Raw genomic sequence first — 19,371 nt, forward strand, 5'->3', positions numbered from 1 at the left:
CCTCCCTCCTCCCAGTTAATCTCTGAGGAGGAGCCAGAACTGGCAAGACATGCCTGCTTGAACTTGCACCACTTCAACCCATGGATGACAGGGGAACACCTATACTTTTCAGGCCCTTTGGTATGGTGACCTTAAAGGCACCCTTACACCTTCTCAGAAGTGTATAACTTTCAAATAAATTGATATGTTAATGTTTGCACAAGAATGATGTGGTACTAAATACATCAACAGTGAACTGAGATTATTCAGCCTTGTGATGCTAATGATATGAATGGGCATTGGATTTTGTTGCCTCAGTTCCTTTGCATTTCTCAACTTCCTGCTTATGAATGAGTCTAAGCGCTTTCCTAACTAATGAGAAAGTATTCCCTGAAGAGCCAACTACTGAATGGGGGAGCTGCTGATCTGAACACCATCTAAGTGGTCTGTCCTAATTCATGATGGCATTGCTGGAGGTCACCATTCCCCATTCCCCATTGAGCAATGTGAGCAGACTGTCATGGGAATTTGAGATCGATACCCAAAAGGGTATTAGCTGTGTGGGCCTTATTTTCAATGGGATGCAGGAGTTGATTGGAGGCACAGGCTTAATGATTGGTATTAATCCTTCCAATCTTGCTTTTGCTTCTGACACTAACCCATCAGCTGGAAAAAGGGCATAAGTTACACCAAACTGAGCTGCCCCCAATTCTACCCATCTCAATTTACCTCCTGCATCGTGAGCATTTTCTGAAGCCCAGAGGATTTGGACATTGATTCATACAATTTATTTCTGGACATCTATGACAAGTATGTCTTCCATTCTCCGTAATCAAAACTTTCTGAATTCTTCCTCCTGAATAAAACAAGATAACTTCATCGTGTAGGGCAAGTTGACCAAAATGAGAGACCTCCACCTATTTCATATCTCTACCACCAGAGTCAAAATCAAGACCTGATCACTTGGCTGACAGAAATTAATTGTGCAGTTTGTTCTCATTCTTTACATAATATTTAAGTATCATCTATTTAGCACTAATGTTTCATCATTCTTGGCTGAGTCCAGTGCAGGGCTGTTTCCAAGTTATTTTAAAAAAGAAACAGTGCAATTTGAAATTCAGATGTGGCACAGATGAATAGATGCATTCCGAAATATTGGATGGAGAAAGCCCAGGCAAAACAATCTCACAGTGTTTAGATGTTCCTTTCACCAGTCTGAAGTTCAAATTATTATTGTGATTTCACAATTACAGTGACAATTTGTTACTCCTGCTTATCTGAAGTCATCACTTCGTAGTCTTCCACACATACTTGGAAAACATATGCCAAGTTTCTGGGTACATCTGCCCAAGTCATAAACTGGAGTTAAGAAGCAGCAAAATCTGGTTCATTACATCACAAGTGTGTCTCAATATCCCTCTCTGATGAAGGGTCTAGGCCCGAAACGTCAGCTTTTGTGCTCCTGAGACGCTGCTTGGCCTGCTGTGTTCATCCAGCCTCACATTTTATTATCTTGGAATTCTCCAGCATCTGCAGATCCCATTATCTCTGTGTCTCAATATTATCATTTTAGAACGGCCTAAACAGGGAACAATGGTTGCTTTCATTTGTAAATTTTTTGAATGCAAACAACTTCATGCTGACAGTTTTGATATTGCACATTTTAAGTATTGCCCAAATGAAATAATTGTTTGGCATTTATGCCTTAAATTATGGTCAGTATGAAGCAGCACAAAATAAAATTCAGTTCTATACTTAAAAATGCAGCAATGATCATTGTAAGCTAAATGTAATATATGATCAATTTGACAGGATGTTTTATGTCCAAATCAAGGCTGTTCAGAAATGAGAGTGAGTACAAGGGTTGAGGAGGATCCGTAATGTCCATCCTAGCTGCTTGGGCAAGCAAGTGCTACAGATACATCTGGAGTACTATGGGCTCCCACTAACCCATTTAAAGCAGGTACCTTCCCAGCGAACAGCCCATACGACATTCTGACAGCTTCAGCAGTAAGGGATATCAGCTACTATTCCGTCTAAGATGTATGCATACATAACCATGCAGCAATCCACAGTATATTGCATTGAACAAAAAAACAGGCCACTCATCACCACCATTACCTTTAGTGTCTGCAAACAGGGGGCAGCAGAATGTTGCAAAAGCTGCAGGTGCACAAAGAAGAAACATTTAAGAGAACATTGGCATCAAATGTGCTCAATTTATTTGTAACCAACCAATTTCCTTTGCAGTATGTTGTGTCACAGTGATAATGCCCAAAGTAAGTAAGTTCAAAATAGTCACTATTTTTATTCAAAAACTACTACCTTTGAGTATTCAATTGCCAGGTTTTTCTATTGAGTTTTCTTTAAACTCGTGTTTGAAAAGGCAAAGCAATAAATAGTTTATTGAAAATAAGCTTCAGTCTTGATTTTGTTGCTGCAAAATTCTGCTCTTTATCATAGGGCTATGTATAATCATTTGTTCTGATCAGTTTTCTGAAATTTCTATCGCAAATGCTAGTAGGAAGTAAACAGCAATGTCAATGGGCTGTTTTTGCCTTCTTTTCATGTTGTTATTCCTCTCCGCACCCTCACCAAAACATGTATGGGCAAAATTTTATGGGATACAGTGAGATTTGTGGCAGAATTGTAGAAGAAGCCCAATGAGGCCAACCCCAACCTTGGGAGCAACTTGCACTTTTTGTTATGCTCTGCCAAGTGGCAAAATGAGTTGCTAATTATGTGGAATTATTCGTTGTTAAATGCCTTGTTAATGACCAACTTACATCATTAATGTTCAGCTTGCTATTCTACCAAATGTGCCAAACAAGCTAGACACAGAGAAATCCGGGTGACATTGATTCTCCTACAGCTCTAAATGACCTCCATGTTGAACAGTGAGCACTAACATCTGAGAGTTTTCTCCTTGGGCACCATCCATGCATGCTTTCTCCGTGGAATTGGCACTAAAAATGTGCTAGTCTCTAAGATCCTGTTTGGCATATTCCTGATCCGTTTACTGCACAATTCAGCACCATCCAATATGGCTCTTTCTTCCCTGTTGGAGGCTGTTGCCTTCTGGAATGAGAGAGAGCTGGGTGTTAAGGGAGATAAAAGGGTGCGGCCATAGCTGTTACTTTTGGTACAGGTTGGGAAGTGTCTAGAGTGAGTGAGGAGGCAGCGCAGAGGGTAGGCAAAGTTAGTGGTGTTGGGATTGAGTTGCTAAGAGTGAGCGAGGAAAGATGTTGCAGGTGATAGTGAGAGAATGAGCCTTGGTAGAAGGTTGTTGCAGAGATTGAATGAGTGAGATGTATCAAATTGTAAATGTCACCGTCTTCACTGATCGAGTGGAAAACAATGACATTCTTTCTTCCAACATTCCTGGCATTCTTCCGCCTGGCTGAGGTGGCTCTAGCCTAGGTGAGAAACCTCAGACAAGGCTGACATTGTCTGGTGCTATGGCTTCCACTGTTGGGGAAAAGAACGTTCCACCTGTGGACCTCTGTCACTAGTATCCTACCCACAAAGCAAGGTACCAATTTCCCCCTGCAATGCTGTGCACATTTCTATGTCTGGAACTATTCAAGGTAGCTCCCAACTCACAGTGTTATCCTGGAACAAAATGGGCATTTAAAAATAGCATCAGAGATAGTGGGAACTGCAGATGCTGGAGAATCCAAGATAATAAAGTGTGAAACTGGATGAGCACAGCAGGCCCAGCAGCATCTCAGGAGCACAAAAGCTGACGTTTCGGGCCTAGATCCTCTCTGATGAAGGATCTAGGCCCGAAACGTCAGCTTTTGTGCTCCTGAGATGCTGCTTGGCCTGCTGTGCTCATCCAGCTTCACATTTAAAAATAGCATTAGAGCAATGGGGATAACAAGGTGTAGAGCTGGATGAACACAGCAGGCCAAGCAGCATCATAGGAGCAGGAAAACTGACATTTCAGGCCTAGACCCTTCTTCTGCTCCTATAATGCTGCTTGGCCTGCTGTGTCCATCCAGCTGTATACCTTGTTATCTCAGATTCTCCAGCATCTGCAGTTCCTACTATCATTGGAGCAATGGATATTGGTTAATTCTAGGATATCCAGGCAGCAATGTGTTGTTTTGGGAATGTGTGGTAAGATAGGTCAGATCATATGTAAGGGACATCATTGGGGGTGTGATAGGTAGTTAATGAGGCAAATAATGTACAGCAAGAAAACTTAGGAGGCCTTGCAGTGCAACTTGCACTTCACCTAAACTTTCATCCCACAATTCTTTTTGCTCATTGATATAATAATCAAAGATTGATATAGTAATCAAAGTTTGAGTATATTGTTGAAGACTAAATAAAATATTCAACCAAAATATTATGCTTCTGCTCCTAGTACCTTGTGATTATTGGAAGAGATTTTCTTTTTCTTATAACTGTCGTGGCCCAACTTCAAATGAGCTTATCCAACATAAACTAAATTATTAGGTGGACAGGTCTATAACTCAAATTTTCACAGAGTAACACTAGGATAGAGGAAAAATATAGACATGGGAAACACAGTTGATGTAATTTATCTAAATTTCCAAAAGGCCTCTGATAAGTTGTCACATAATAGACAAGTGAATAAGGCCTGCATATGTGGAGTTAGTGGTGGAATGCTATGTGAACCTGAGCTCTGTATGAAAAGGCAAAAATCTCTGGAAAGTATTACATGTAGTGGGTATGCATTTTGGAAAGTGCAAAAGGATAAGCATTGAGTTTTCCTGAGCTCACATGGAAACCTAGCCCATAAACTGTATAATGAGAAGCATTTTTTTCCATCACAGATCAAGAGCATCACATCTCTAAACTCTTACACACTTTAAATACATCATGTATTCATTGGGTGAGAAATAGAAACTGACTCACTGCTGATTTGACTCAATATCCCATTGACCAAGTGCAGAACAATTAAAAAGCAATTCCCTTCACATGCAATAAACTTTCTAATTAATAATGAGCAAGTGCACAAAAACATTCAATAATATTTCTGAACTGGTTCCTAATATATCATATGCTCTTTGTATTCCAGAATTTGCTCCTTCACTCAATTCATCAGAAAGAGTAACATTCAGAACTTTCTGAGAGACCAAGAACTGCAGATGCTGGAGTCAGAGATAACTAAGTATGGAGCATCAGAGGAGCACTGCAGGCCAGGCCTGTTCCTCTGACGCTGCCTGGCCTGGTGTGTTGCTCCAGCTCCACACCTTGTTATTCAGAACTTCCTGTCTTCTAGGTAATTGGTCCCATGTGCAGTGGGCAGTTTATCAGGGAATCAGGGTTCTGTTGCCTGTGTTCAGATATCTTAATGGATGGAAAATTGCAGGCAAAGCATCAGACTTTCTAATAAAACTTCAACTGTGTGAGAACCCTGTGGAACACTCAAACAGCACTTCCAACACAGCAAACAAAATTCCAGTGCAATTCTGCCATTTGCCATATAACATTAGAAACAATGGCAAGAAGTTTCACCTGCTTAGACCTGATGTCCAGGCCTTGGCTTGAGCTAGAAATTTAACAAACACCTTAAATGCTGATAAACTCAATTTATGTCTATCTGTCAAGAGACCATGGAAAATCACCTTGATTTATGGAACTTTAATGCCTAAAACTCTTCTTCAATTGCCACAACCACTTGATGACAAGGTGGAAAAAATAGTGTCCCAAAAACTGGTGACAAACTCCTTGGAAGAGAGCTATATTATGGGACTTGGAAACCTCATCATATGAACTGAAAGCCAGAGAATATTCTTATAACCAGTTTTAGCTGACACCAGACCAAAAGAATACATTATACAATGGCACTTTGAGGAAGGGGTATCTAAAATCAAAGTTTATTTTCTTCTAGATGGTAGTAGTCTCAGGTATGGAAAGTGTTGACTTATGAGTTGGTCAGATAGTACACACTCGTACTACTGAACATCAGTAACGGAGGGAGTGAATCTGATGCCAAACAAATGGGCTGCTTTGCTCTGGATGGTGTCAAGCTCTTGAGTGTTGTTGGAGCTGCACCCATCTGGGCAAGTGGGGAATGCTCCATTGTAGTCCTAACTTATATCTTATAAATGATAGACAGACTTTGGGGAGTCAGGAGGAGAGTTATTTCCTGCAGGATTATTAGACTTTGACCTACTGTTGTAGCTACCGTACATATATGGCTAGTCCACTTCAGTTTCTGGTCTTCGGTAGCAGGGGATTGAGTGTTAATAACACTATTGAATGTCAATCAGTGATTGTTAGATTCTTTCTGGTTTAAGGTGGTCATATTCTGGCACTTGTGTGGTGAGAATGTTACTTCCCACCTGGCAGCCAGGTCTTTCTGCTTTTGGGCACAGGCTATATCAGAGCTTCAGGAGATGAAAATGGTGTTGCACATTGTGAAAATATTGGTAAAATTCCACGCTCCTTACTTTATGATGGGGGGAAGGTCATGATGAACTGGTTAATTCCTGCAGAGATGTCCTAGTGCTGAGATGACAGACCTCCACAACCATCTTCCTTTGCACATGACTCCATCCAGTGAAGGGATTTACCCCAATGTAGCTTCCTTTTACTGAGTCAAATTTGGCCTTTGTTCCACCTCTCACTCCTGCTCTGGAATTCAGCTCTCATATACAAGCTTGAAGCAAGGCTGTAATGTGCTTGGGAGCTGAGTGGCCCCTGTGGAACCAAAACTAAGCATCAATGAGTAGGTTATTGCTGAGCAAATGCTGCATGATAACACTTTTGATGACTACTTTCATCATTTTGCTGATGATTGATGGTAGGTTGATAGGGCAGTAATAGACCAGGTTGGCTTTGGACCTAAAATCATAAGGAAGTAGGCCATTTGTTCCATCAAATCTGCTGTGGCACTCAATGAGACCATTGCTTGTCTGATAATCCTCAAATTCATTTCCTGCCTTTTCCCAAATTATTTAATTTCCTCACTGATTAAAAATCTGTCTGTCTCAGCCTTGAAGTTACTAATGACTTAGCCTCCATGGCCCTTTTTGATTTGGCCCTTTCCACAGATTCACTACCCTCTGAAAGAAGAAATTCCTCCATATCTCTGTCTTAAATGGGTAGCCCCTTACTCTGAAATTTTTCCCTCTGGTCCTAGAGTCTCCCACAAAAGGATGCAACTTCTCCATATCCATCTTATCAAGTCGTCTTTTTTGTTTCAACAAGGTCACCTCTCAATCTTCAAAGCACCGATGAGTACAAACCCAATCTACTCAAACCGTCCTCATTAGACAATCTGCACATACTCAGGATCAACTGTGTGAACCTTCTCTGGACTATCTCCAATGCTAGCATAATGTTTTTTTAAATAAGGGGAACAAAACTGTGTGCGATATTGCATGTGTGGTCTGATTAGTACTTTGAATAGTATTAGCACAACTCTACTATTTTTGTACTCCTTTCCCTTTGAAATAAATTTTAGAAGTCTATTTGCCTTCGCTATTACCTGCTGACCTTGGATTAGCTCTTTGAGATTCATGCACAGGAGACATAAATCCTACTGTGCTTCAGCTTTTGTGGCCTTTCCACATATAAATAATATTCAGCTCTTCTTTTCTTCCTGCTGAAATACATAGCCTCACATTTTCCCCACATTATATTCTACCGATCGAAATTTTTCTCACTTGCTTTCCCCAACTATATCCCTCTATACAACCCTTGTGTCATCATCACTACCTACATTCCCATCAATATTTGTGTCATCCACAAACTTGGTGATAGTGCATTCACTCCCAACACCTCAAGTCATAATATACATATTGTAAATAATTGTTGCCCCAGCACTAATCCCCATGGCACTCCACTAGTTACAGGTTACCAACTTGAAATGTCCTCTTCATCCCATCTCTTTGTCTTCTATTATTGAACTAATCCTCTATCCATGCTAAGATGCTACCTACAACACCATGTGCTCTTAGCTTGTTAAGTACCATATATAGCAAATCCAAATTCATAGTATCTATTGGTTCTCCTTTATCTGTCTTGCTTACCTCCTCAAAGAATTCCAATAAATTTGTGATGCAGATTTCCTCTTCATGAAGTTACACTGATTCTACTTGGTTAAATCATGCAGTTCTAAATTATTTGCTATTCAATCCTTCAGAGTAAATTAAAATTTGCTTTCTTAACATCACTCGCTTAATGTCTAGCCTTGCTCTGCCTTGCCTTTTAAAACTTCTTCCCCTCAGCCAGAGCTAATAATCCTGCAGTTCTTCTGTCATAATATGCCTTTTACTGTAGCCACAAAGCCAGGAAACTTGTCACAGTCGTAGCAGTCATTAGTCAAGGGGCTGGACATGTTGCTGTGTGACACTGTGCTGAGTCAACTCTTGGATCATGTGCTAGCTGTGTATGTGGCAAATGTGTCTGAAGCAAACATGTTTCATGGAAAAAAAGCCATATTTTAAAGTCACACAGGAGTAGTCCGCAGTCGAGTTAAGGGAGACACCATTCTGTCAGGGGTTCTGGTACAGCACATCAAGGGAAGTTTCTGATATCAGTCCAGTGGTTACGGTATGGTCAGTTAGCCACTCAGGGCAGTCAAGGACAGGATCCTCTCCTCTTGGGGGTGAAGAGCTCAATGTTGAACATCCAACTTCCAGTCTTGTCACTTTCTGCCCTGTTTTGGGTTATTTTATCCTGGAATGAAAGAAAAGGAGGGCTGGAGTGTGAGAAAAGTGGTGGCAAAGTTGTTAATGCTGGCACAGTGTGATAAAGGTGATGAAGTGTCTGTACTTAGTGAGTGAGAGACCACACAGGGTTAGTGTTGTGTGGGTATTGGGTGGGTAAAAGTGAGTGAGGAAAGATTTTGCACACAATGGCAAGAGTGGTAGAGTATGAGCCTTGATGGGAGAGGGGTGCAGTAGCAGATATGAAATGAGAGTGCAGAAAGAAGGTGGTAGCACTTATTGCGGTGGGTCATTGACCTTCTTCCTACAAGACTGGGGTATTCTTCCAGATGGCTAAGACTGCATTGATCTGGGTGGCAGCCTCATTCTAGGCTGGTAGGTTCTGGTGTAGTAGCCCACTGTGCTGATCTTGTGGGGACAAGAAATCATGCCTCTGCACCACCCTATCCAGCAAGAACTTGAGGTCCCTGCCTGCAAAGCAGGGCATGAATTTCCCTTTGTCTGCCATGTATAGGCCAATTGTCACAAACTGTACGGGGCAGCTCCAGATAGCCACTGCTTGAACAGGTGCACAATGGGCTCTTAAAGATGGTGCTTGTGATAAGGAAACACAATCCCCTGGTGATAGTGGTGGTGAGTACATGCACTTGTAGTGAGTGAGAGAATCAGGCTCGGATTGGATGAGAGAAGGACCATAGGGTTAATGTGGTGGTTTTAGGACGATAATGCAGGAAAACCCAATAAGTCTTGTGGAGAGAAACACTCCGTGAAATTTTACAAACATTACACTTTACCAAAATATGATGAGATTCAGCCCTATTTCTTTTACTGTCAATAAGATGTACATTAATTTGCTTTTGTACATGTGCAGTTTTGAAGCAATGAATGAAATGTAACATTCTATTAGGACCCCAGTAAAAGTCCAAAACTGCTCCCAAAGTCCCTGACTGTCGGTGAGCAATGCCACAGGAGATATTAGATTACTGGCAGGAGCTACACAGTACTAATTCAAACTCTACCCCTGTGGGGCAGTGAACTGCCAGTAAGAGGCTTGAATAGTTTCTGAAAATGGTCAGAACTCTCCAGATTGAATAGCTGCTTTAGCCTAAATCTTATTAACTCTCTATCAAACATTGCCAATGGTGGGGTTAAAATTGCTGTCCATTATTTATGCACAAATGTCACAGCAATTTCAGGTAAAAGCAAATGTTCAGTTGTGCGGTCGTCAAAACAAATTACTTTCCCAGTTCTGCTCTGTTATTCACTTTGTGAAAGTGACATTTCGCTGACTGTCTCCCCCTTCATATCTATGAAATGGCATTTGTTTCCTGCACAGTAGATATGAGCTAAGTTCACCATATTTATCTTAACATTTACTCTGTGTTTCTTGCTGTCTTAATCCAACCTTACTTTCTAACCACTTTACGTTCTTTCTGACTATTTTATGGAAAATTGAATCCAGACAGTCTAATTTCATGTGTTCGAACCAAGAGCTTGCATTGTTAATTTCACAATTCTTGGGATGGCTGAATGAGGTGCAAAGTTTCTTGCCTGGTTCCTGCAGATCACAGATGCCCTGTAGAGGCCACTGCACCATTTCTAACTCACACTCCTGGCAATTTCCATTGCAAGATAGCATTTAGATTAGGTGGAAAAGTGCATTTCTCACTAACTGCAGATGTCAACTGTTCACCTATCACAACAGCATTTGGGTAATATCCAGTGCAGAATGTCTTCTCTTTCAGCAGTCTGTCTGAAGACAGGTCTGACACATTGTGTCACAATCTCCAGCATGGTTAGGCTAAAGAAGCAGCCCCCAAATCCACCCCAGCTGGAACAGGGATTGAACTATATTCTCTTGGCACGATTCTGATCCATACTGGCCATTCAGTCAACTGAACCAGCTAGTACCCATGTCTGAGTTGCAGTGACAATATGCACCCTAACATGTATATTGTAACCTGGTGCTATGGATAGGTTCTTTCCACCACATGGCTGATCAGCAATCTCTGTTGCCTTTACTATTGGCACATTTTTGCAGGATTTGTAAGTTAGCAATCTGTTTTACTACATTATGAATGTATTTTCTTCACTCAACAAGCTCTCGAGTTAGACTTGAACCAAGAGCTTCAGGTCAGAGGCAGGAATGTTACTCACTGCGCCACAAGATTTGTAGACTGCCATGCAAATATATGAATTAGGTGCAGATGTAGATAGGGCTAGTCGCCCTTTTAGCCTGCTTGTTAGTCAATAAGATCACAGTCAATCTGTTTCGAAATCCATTTTCTCATCCACTTCTTGAGTCTCCTGCCTAACAAAAATCTACTTACCTCCAGCTGAAAATAAATTCACCAACTTCACCCTAAAAGCATTCAATGACCCAGCCTCTACCCATTTCTGAGGCAGAGAATTTCAAGGTTGCATAACTAGTAATAGAAAATGTTCCAAGCACTTTGACACTAAAATATACATGTGGTAGAATACTAAGGACTACCTATCTGTTGTACTAATGAATCAAATATTTTAAAAAGCAAATACAAATGGCAAAATAAATTAAGAACAAAGAAACAGGAGGAGAAGATCACATCATGAGCAGAATCATCCAGTGGTTGATTTTGACCTCAACTCTATTTTTTTCACCCCAAATTACCCTGAAAGAATCTATTTCACCCTTAAAACTATTCCATTATGGAGCATACAGAAACCTCAGCACTAAAGAATTCCAAAATTTCACAACTCTTCAAGTGAGGAAATTACCCCTTGTTGCAGTTCTAAATGGCAGAAGTTATATTTGTTTGGGAATGCCAACACACCCTTTTCCCTCTGGAATACCAACCTTTGCTGTTCCTAATTGCCAGCTAGTGCACAAGCAACCTCACACCATTCCTGTTTCAATTATTGGCTGCTGCACTATTTATATTACAATTTGTCCTGAATTTTCTGCCATTGTCAAAATTGTGCTTATCACTGCTGGCTTTGATGCTGATCTTCCTATCCTCCATGCTCATCCATTAGTTCTACTGTCTTAGCCCATGTCCTGAACTAGCCAAGAGCAACCCCACTGAAAATCTTGCAATGAAGAAAGAATTGCTTTACCAAGTGTCATATTACATCTGTAAGGTGTTCCAGGGCAATTCACATAACAGTCAATGACACCGATTTTATTTAAGTTGAAGTGAAAATCAGTTTATGTGAAACAAGAGCTACAAGCAACCCAATGAAATTAATCTGATTTTATAGTGTTGTTTTGTGGCAGGGATGTTGACCAGGTGATGAGGAGAATATCTTAGACTTTGAATCATGTTCTAGGATGTTTTACATCTTTCCAAGCAGACAGATGAGATCTCAATTGGTACCTTTTCCAAATGTTGGCACTTCCTGCTAACTTACAATTTAACTTACTTACCTGAATCCTGGACTGAGACTTGAATACCCCAAATGTCCAACTGAGAGATGAGGACATTGCCTGTTGAGTGAAGCTGAGTAACTGGTTTGTTTAAAAATCATTGCACTAGTAGAAACAAAATGTGATTGGTGAAAGCAAAGCACATTCACTGGAACAACTGGGAGACCTAGATTGGTGACAATGTAAAATATACTCAGTTTCTCAGAGCATCTCATCCACTTTGATTACCAGAGGAAGAAAGCGAAACTATTACAATTTGCAAATGGTAATATGCCAGACATGTAGCCTGTCTCCATGTCAGAACAGTTTTTCAGTTATGATGCTTCAGTTGTCTATTTGTAGTTTCAGCTAAAACTGATTACAGCTTGTGATTATAACAATAAGCTGCATTGTTATGATAATTTATAGGACTTCAGGAGATGATATTTTTGTAAGCTGATAGCTTTTAGACGTAATTGAAAATTACCTTTAAAACGGTAAACTCAAAATATTTTTTAACCTGTTTATGTAACAAGCATACCTATCATTAGCGGTACATCTGCCACCAAAAATGAATTGTGATTTGTAACTTACAAGTAACACACAGTAGCCCTTTTATTGGAAGGTGGTTAGCTTTAAGTGTCACTTGATTAACTGTATGCATCTCAATATAGCCTCTCAATCCCATTTTATCAATACCTCTTTTGATAAGTATTATTAAAGGCCTTTACCAGCAAGCGCCTATCCATTTGCCACCTGTCCTGGCACCGTGACTGATTCTTCAATTTAGAAAATGCGTTTTAATTATTCAGGAAAATGTTACCTCGTATGACCAGCCTGAATATGCATAACTGAATGTGTTTCCAAGTCAACTCACAGGCAACAGCAGCATCAGCATCAGCAGCAATAGCACAGTCATGTCAGTAGATGGCTGTAGAAAAGTGCCTTGAACGCTTTGGTGTTGGTGTAATAAGATTGGGGAAGACCTTGACCCGACTGCTTTCTGGCTTTATCTGGTGTACGGTCAGAGTGATAAAGGGAAAGCTGTGTGCAGTACATGCTCTACACTTTGGTGCAGTGCCTTCCTTGTGTTGAGTTTGAATGTTGTGGGACTTGTCAGCAGGTGACAGTGTCCGTTGCAAACATGATAATAGTTTGAATGCCAGAGCCATTCCATCACTTGAACTGACCTGTGTGCCTCTATCCCTGTCTGAGTCCTGAGCACCCTTCTTTTTTTTCCCTGCAGAGGGGGCTTCTAATCCCAGAGCTGCAATTAGGCTGACACCTGATTGTGGTGTCACCCTGTTCACTTCTGCCTGCACCAGGATAGTGGGCTGCTTCAGTACACAGACTTCCTCATTAAAGAGACACGCCAAGGATTGTACCCATATAAACTTGGCATTCAAGAGGAAAAAAAGATAGCAAGAGAGAAATTGAGTACGAGTGGGAAAAGAGAAAGAAAAAACAGCCTGAAGCAAGTTTCTTCACACGGACGAAAGCTGGTGTGCGTCTATCCAAGAAATAAGAAGAGGCTTGCGGGAGAAAAAAAAGACTGTACAGACTGACAGAAAACAGAAGAACTGTATTCTCTCTGCTTTCAGTTTGTAGCAGCAATTCTTAACCAGGAGAGGAGTCTTTACTGCACAGCTGGAGCCTTAATTCCCTATTCAAAATGATGATGTATTTGTGGGTAGGTAGTATCTCTTTCCATTACCTTTCTGATGGGAATGTATTTTATGTGCTTTATGCACATTAATGTTAAATATAGTTAAGAAAGAAATATTACCAAACACGATTTGCACGGTATCTGTTTGCTAAAGTACATTGTGATTTTTGAAATAAATTTGCGATTTGAATGTAGTAAGCTCTTTAACCAGCCGAATCAATACACAACCTTCATTAAAAAGTTATAAGTGCATCATGAGTTAACAGGCTGCTGACTGGCCACTGTAACGTGTTCTGTGTTGTTACTGCAGCAGTTGTAGAATCCAGACGTGTTCTTTTCCTGTTTTTGCTCGGCTCAGTGACACCTGCTGCCCCAGAAAGGGTGGAGGTTGAAGCAGATTAGCTTTTGTTCGTTCACCTGTGTTGTTAACCAGAATTCTTTAACAATTACAATGACCTTTGATACTGAAAATTTAAATGATGTAAAGTCGTGTGGAAGATGGCTTAAATTAAACAGCATAGGACCGAATTGTGTGAAATCAAAGTAAGCACCTCATAGATTTTAATACATGGTTGCATGTCAATTAGAAGTCACGCTGTTTCGTCTAATACTATGCTAATTTCATATCCTATTAGATACCTTACTGTATAAACATATTAGAACAAATACAACTGTGCAGCCGTAAACCTAGCTGCTCTTGGCACACAGCAGGCGGACTGAGGGTATGTCACCTAATAATTAGCTATTAGTTGTAAAAGATACTGCTGCAATGCCAATTAGTTTTTAGTAGGCTCTGATACCTATGGTTGTCTAGAGTACACACAGCAGAAATTCTACAGCACAGAGTGAGTTAGAATGAAAGCATTTGGGAACGTGTTAGAATGAAAGCATTTGTACACTTATAAAATGTTCCTGTCTGCTTGTTCCAACAGCTTGAGTTTTTTTGTTGCAGCTTTACTTGAAGCATTGTTTGTTTGAACAGTCCTAAGAAGTTTCGGAATAAGGTTGAATATTCCGTATTTGTCACCCCTTACTCTGAAGTACTCTCATTGGTTTATTTACAATCAGCCTGCGGCCCTATCGCACACTTGTAGCCTCCATTTTTTACAGAGCAGTGTAGGGAAGGCATATTCACAGTAATGTTTCCAGTGTGTTTTGCATTCACCTAGTTTTGAATTTATTAAAAGAAATTAAACAAATTAGTAACTTTAACATGCCTCCTGCCTTTGTGCCATGAATGGATTCTGCACTGATTTTACCTAAACTTGTTCGATAAAAGACCATTTGAAACATTATGCATTACAAAACACAGGAGATAAATTTAGAGCTAGTGGTACATATTCTATCTGTTCAGCCTAAAAGGAAATAAAAGATCTCATAATTTATTATTCGAAGATGTGATCAAAAATTCTGCGGTGTTCAGAACATATAAAATAAACTCACTATTAGTTCCTAGCCATCTGAAACTCATTCTCATGCACTCCTACTTCCCAAGGTTTTATTTTTAGTATTATTTTTGGATATTCTTTGTGTGATTCAAAGCCTCGTACTATGCTGGTATTCATGGTCAACCAACAGTCTTCAGTAATGTTAACTTCCAATCTCCCACAGGGGAAAGCGAAAAGCATATCATGGTAAATAATTCATACTGAACCTGGTAATTCTGCCAGTTATGACTCAGAAATGTTCTTATCTTGATATTACTAGGCACAATTTACAGATGTATTATCATTATCGAAAAAAATGTAAGAAAGAGCTTATCTAAATTTTATCATTTTATGTTTAAAATATGATTATCATGGTTAGTTTATCACGTCCAAAACACAGCGACTTTTTTTTTCTATTAGCTTTCAGAACAACTGATCCCATTTTCTTTCTGGTCTTGCATTTAATATCCACATTTGATCAAATAAAATTAGATAACTTATAATTTATCAATGAGAATATGTCAATTTAACCACAATGAACAATATTTTTGATTAATCTGATTATACTTTCTACAACCCACTTATATTTGCTATTTATGGTATTTATAAATGAATTTTTAATTGTTTTGTGGTCATTAAAAATTTGACCATCATGAGTGCTGTGCCCAAAGGCAGGGGCTTGGCTCATTGTCTGATAATACTTAATCATGAACCGCTTTCCTGGCAGTTTTTATCAGGGCTGGTTTGCCACTGCATTGCACACTCAGAGGCAGGGCCTAAGTCTACCACAACTGGAATGGCAGATGCCCTTGTGCTGTTGGTATTCTTCTGAATTACACACTAATCAATTGGCCAAGTAGTTGAGAATAATAATTATTGCATTACATTTTAAACTGTGTGAAGTATACTCTGGTTAACAGGAATGAATTCTTTATAAGTAGCTAATGTAAGATTTGGTGAACATTCTTTTCTCCCAACAGCATGAAAATCCCCTTTCAGAGAAAAAATATAGTGAAAATCAACAATGCAGAATGTGTTTGAGGGGTTAAAATGGTAGATTGACAGCTTTTAATCATTAAACATGGTCAATGTATCCACCTGAGTGGATATTGTCCTAGAAGAACGAATAACATTGGAACGCTAAATTCACTTATTTTTCAGCGTTGTATTCAGCAAGAGAAAAAAATAGTAAAATGGGGCACAAACGCTTTTTACCTGACTGTTCACAGTCACTCTAACACTCAAGAAAAATCCTATTTAGAGGAATATCATAAATGCAGAATCGTTAGAAAACTGCTGTCTTACTTAAATAAATACTAGTTAAATCACAAATACGACATTGGTTTTGAGAAATCCATCATTCCATTGCAAGCATAATGTTCAACCTCTCTTTCAGATGGCTATACATTTGTGTGCCTCTTCCCCTCTGACATTAAGGTCCTGGTTTATTGCGAGAAAAGGTATTTGTTGACACACACATTTTCTGGGAATTATTTCTTGTCTTCAAAGTACTTAGCTGTACATTCTATGCTTTGCCAAAGGGAAGCTGGAGCATGTCAAGGATCACAGAGTGTGTGTCGTAAGCCGAGGTGTGTTAAAGTAATCCTGTACTGCTAACTCCAGAGAAGTATGTACCTTATTCAAGTACAATTCTGACACGAGTGTGAAATTCAGTGGACAGGATTCCATTTGCTCCCATTGTATGGAAATTTTGAGCCAGGCACAATGCTAAGTAAAACGCTGCAATGTATGAAATGCTGAAGTAAACAGGAAATCTTACATAACCATTTGTGTTCTCATTTCTCAGCAGACTGAATATTGTCAGGTTAGCATTTAGCTGTTGTTTTTTTTTGTGCACTGCCAATGCATTTTTCTGATAATAGACTATTCTAATTTAAACTCAGTTAACAGGATGAGTGATTAAATGGATTGAACTTTCAGTATTGCAATCTAGCCATTTACTTCTAAGCGTAATATTCAAATCTTGATCCAAGCTTAGCATTTATTGGTAAACTTGTTAAACACGTAACGGATACAGGTGCATTACAATATTTTCGCTTGACTGCTGAAATTAAATAATGTGATTACCCTGTCAAGTGATATTTATCCTTCAGTCAAAGGCCATGACTATGGCCTTTTTCCAATATCATTTTTCACCAAGAGCTTTGTCTCAGCATGGAAGCATTTAGGAGCTTTTAGTAAGTAAACTTTGATTTATTGTCATTTAAAAGAAGAAATATCCAGCAGGAGATGTGCTGTCACTCATTCCCAGAAATTCTCATACTCAATATTCTCCAATTATACACCATATTTTGCATCAGCTCTTTGCATTTTCTTACATTGCACCAAGTATAATGATTCTGGTCTGGCGTAATCTTTGGTGTGCACTGGAAAAAGTAAGTCTGTATTGTGGATGGACAACTGTGTAGCATCATTGAATCAAATCGGAAAGTACTTGTTCAATTCATGTCTTCTGAGATCTGCTAGCTCAAACCAGAATGTGGAGATGATCCTCCTATAATTTTGCACTCCAACATTGACATCCATCTTGGAGTGTTCCTTCATACAACTGTTCTGTATTCTTCGTGACTTTTTCACCATTTGGACACTGATTTATGACAAACAAATGAAAAACAGCAGGACATTTTTAATAATTGCACAGTAAAGCGTTTACTGCTGAATCTGAGGTACATCTGGCTCTGTCACTGACTTGGTGTCTTCAGTTGTAACTGCTTGAAGACTTCAAATTGACAAAACCATTTCAGACTATTTGCTACTGATTCAAAATATTAATTATTGCAGTAATGATCTAAGTTGGGGATTTTCACAATTGTACATTATCCACCATAGACTATTGCATTCTTTCAGATTTGGATGACTAGATAGGCTTTTCCTGTATCAACTTCATGGCTTTTGACTGTTACATGAACACAGTAACAATTAAAATCACCAGCATTCAAGCTCTTATTTGGCGATTTTTCGTTCTGAACGATGTTGTGAAATACGTTTAAGAGAGAAAATGTTATTTTAGCCAAAAAAAGACGAAACTGACAAAACCCTTATCTGTACAGTCACACAGCCTTCAGTGCCATGACAGCAAACCAGTGACACTGCTTTTATGAACAGTAAGAGAATAACTGGATCCATTGTAACCAAAACATAGAGTTGGGAGTGTTTTATGTGAATTCATGTGAGTTTTTCCAAATGGCACTAAAATTGCAACAAATAACCTCACCATTTTTCATGTTAAGATCAGAATGTTTCTTCTTGAAGACCACTTTCCTTTCCTCAAATGATGAGGAGTGTTATAGAATCAATAGAATCATTGAGACCCTTATAGAATTATAGAATCCCTACAGTGTGGAAACAAGCCATTCAGCCCAATGTGTCCACACTGCCCCTCTGAAGGGCACCTCACCTGGACTCATTCCCCAACCCCTACATTCCCGCATGTCGATTCCTTATAAAATCATAGAAACCCTACAGTGTGGAAACAGGCCATTCGGCCCAGTAATACAAAAAACTATGTAGAATTATGTTGACAAGGTTATTATAGTTTGAGAGCCTGTTAGGGTAAATGGAAGGAGATTACATGACATTTTCTGCCTGACAGTTGTAAAACATGGGGGGTTTGATTGTTAGAGATCAAAGAAAAGATGAAATTGATTTACATGGAAGGATGAGGAAGTTAATTATGCACGGAGTCAATGAGAACAATCTCTGATTTTTCGAAGGTTATGGTTTTTCAGATCAAGTTACAGTCTTCCATACAAATCAGACAGACAACAGGTTCTGTGCAGTCAGCTAAAGGAAGATGTTCCACGTCCTGTGAGCTCACCGCAACCAAATCCAAGTCTTACCAGTATCCCTGACGTTTGATGAACAAATTAAAAATAAAAGAGGCAAACAGTGTCTAGTTAAAGAAATGTGCACTGCTGCCTTCCTAGGAATTTGGAAGACATTTCCTGGCATTGCTAAGGATGAAAGGAATTACCAGAACAGGCTTAACTGATGGGGGTGGACTTAAACTTTTCTCTGAAAACTGAAGAACATGCCAATGAAATGAGGATGCAAAACCCATTGAAAATGGAGACCAACTGTGGACTACTTGCTAAAAGGATTGTAGTTCCATGGCAAATGCTATGTCCTAAACACGACAGGGAACAATTCCTTTCTTCAGGTTAAAGTGTAGGTTGCCTAAAGAAAACAATCTTCACTCAATCGAGTTTTTTTCAGTCATTAAGAGTAACGGTTTTAAAAACA

General features: G+C 39.5%; 1 protein-coding gene across 14 annotated transcripts in view; it reads left to right on the forward strand.

Annotated features, from left to right (window-relative positions):
* The window catches only part of rbfox1 (RNA binding fox-1 homolog 1), a 2,011,452-nt gene that overhangs the window by 960,801 nt on the left and 1,031,280 nt on the right, over positions 1-19,371 (forward strand). For 5 of the 14 annotated variants that reach the window (XM_059654018.1, XM_059654020.1, XM_059654021.1 and 2 more), the window contains one exon: positions 13,262-13,705. The exons of the other annotated variants lie outside the window; for them this stretch is intronic. In XM_059654018.1, coding sequence (XP_059510001.1) covers positions 13,688-13,705 — 18 coding nt within the window. In that variant the 5' untranslated portion in view covers positions 13,262-13,687. The remainder of the gene's footprint in view (positions 1-13,261; positions 13,706-19,371) is intronic. 14 annotated transcript variants of the gene reach the window in all.

This window comes from Stegostoma tigrinum, chromosome 23, assembly GCF_030684315.1.
Source record: "Stegostoma tigrinum isolate sSteTig4 chromosome 23, sSteTig4.hap1, whole genome shotgun sequence".
NCBI lineage: Eukaryota > Metazoa > Chordata > Chondrichthyes > Orectolobiformes > Stegostomatidae > Stegostoma > Stegostoma tigrinum.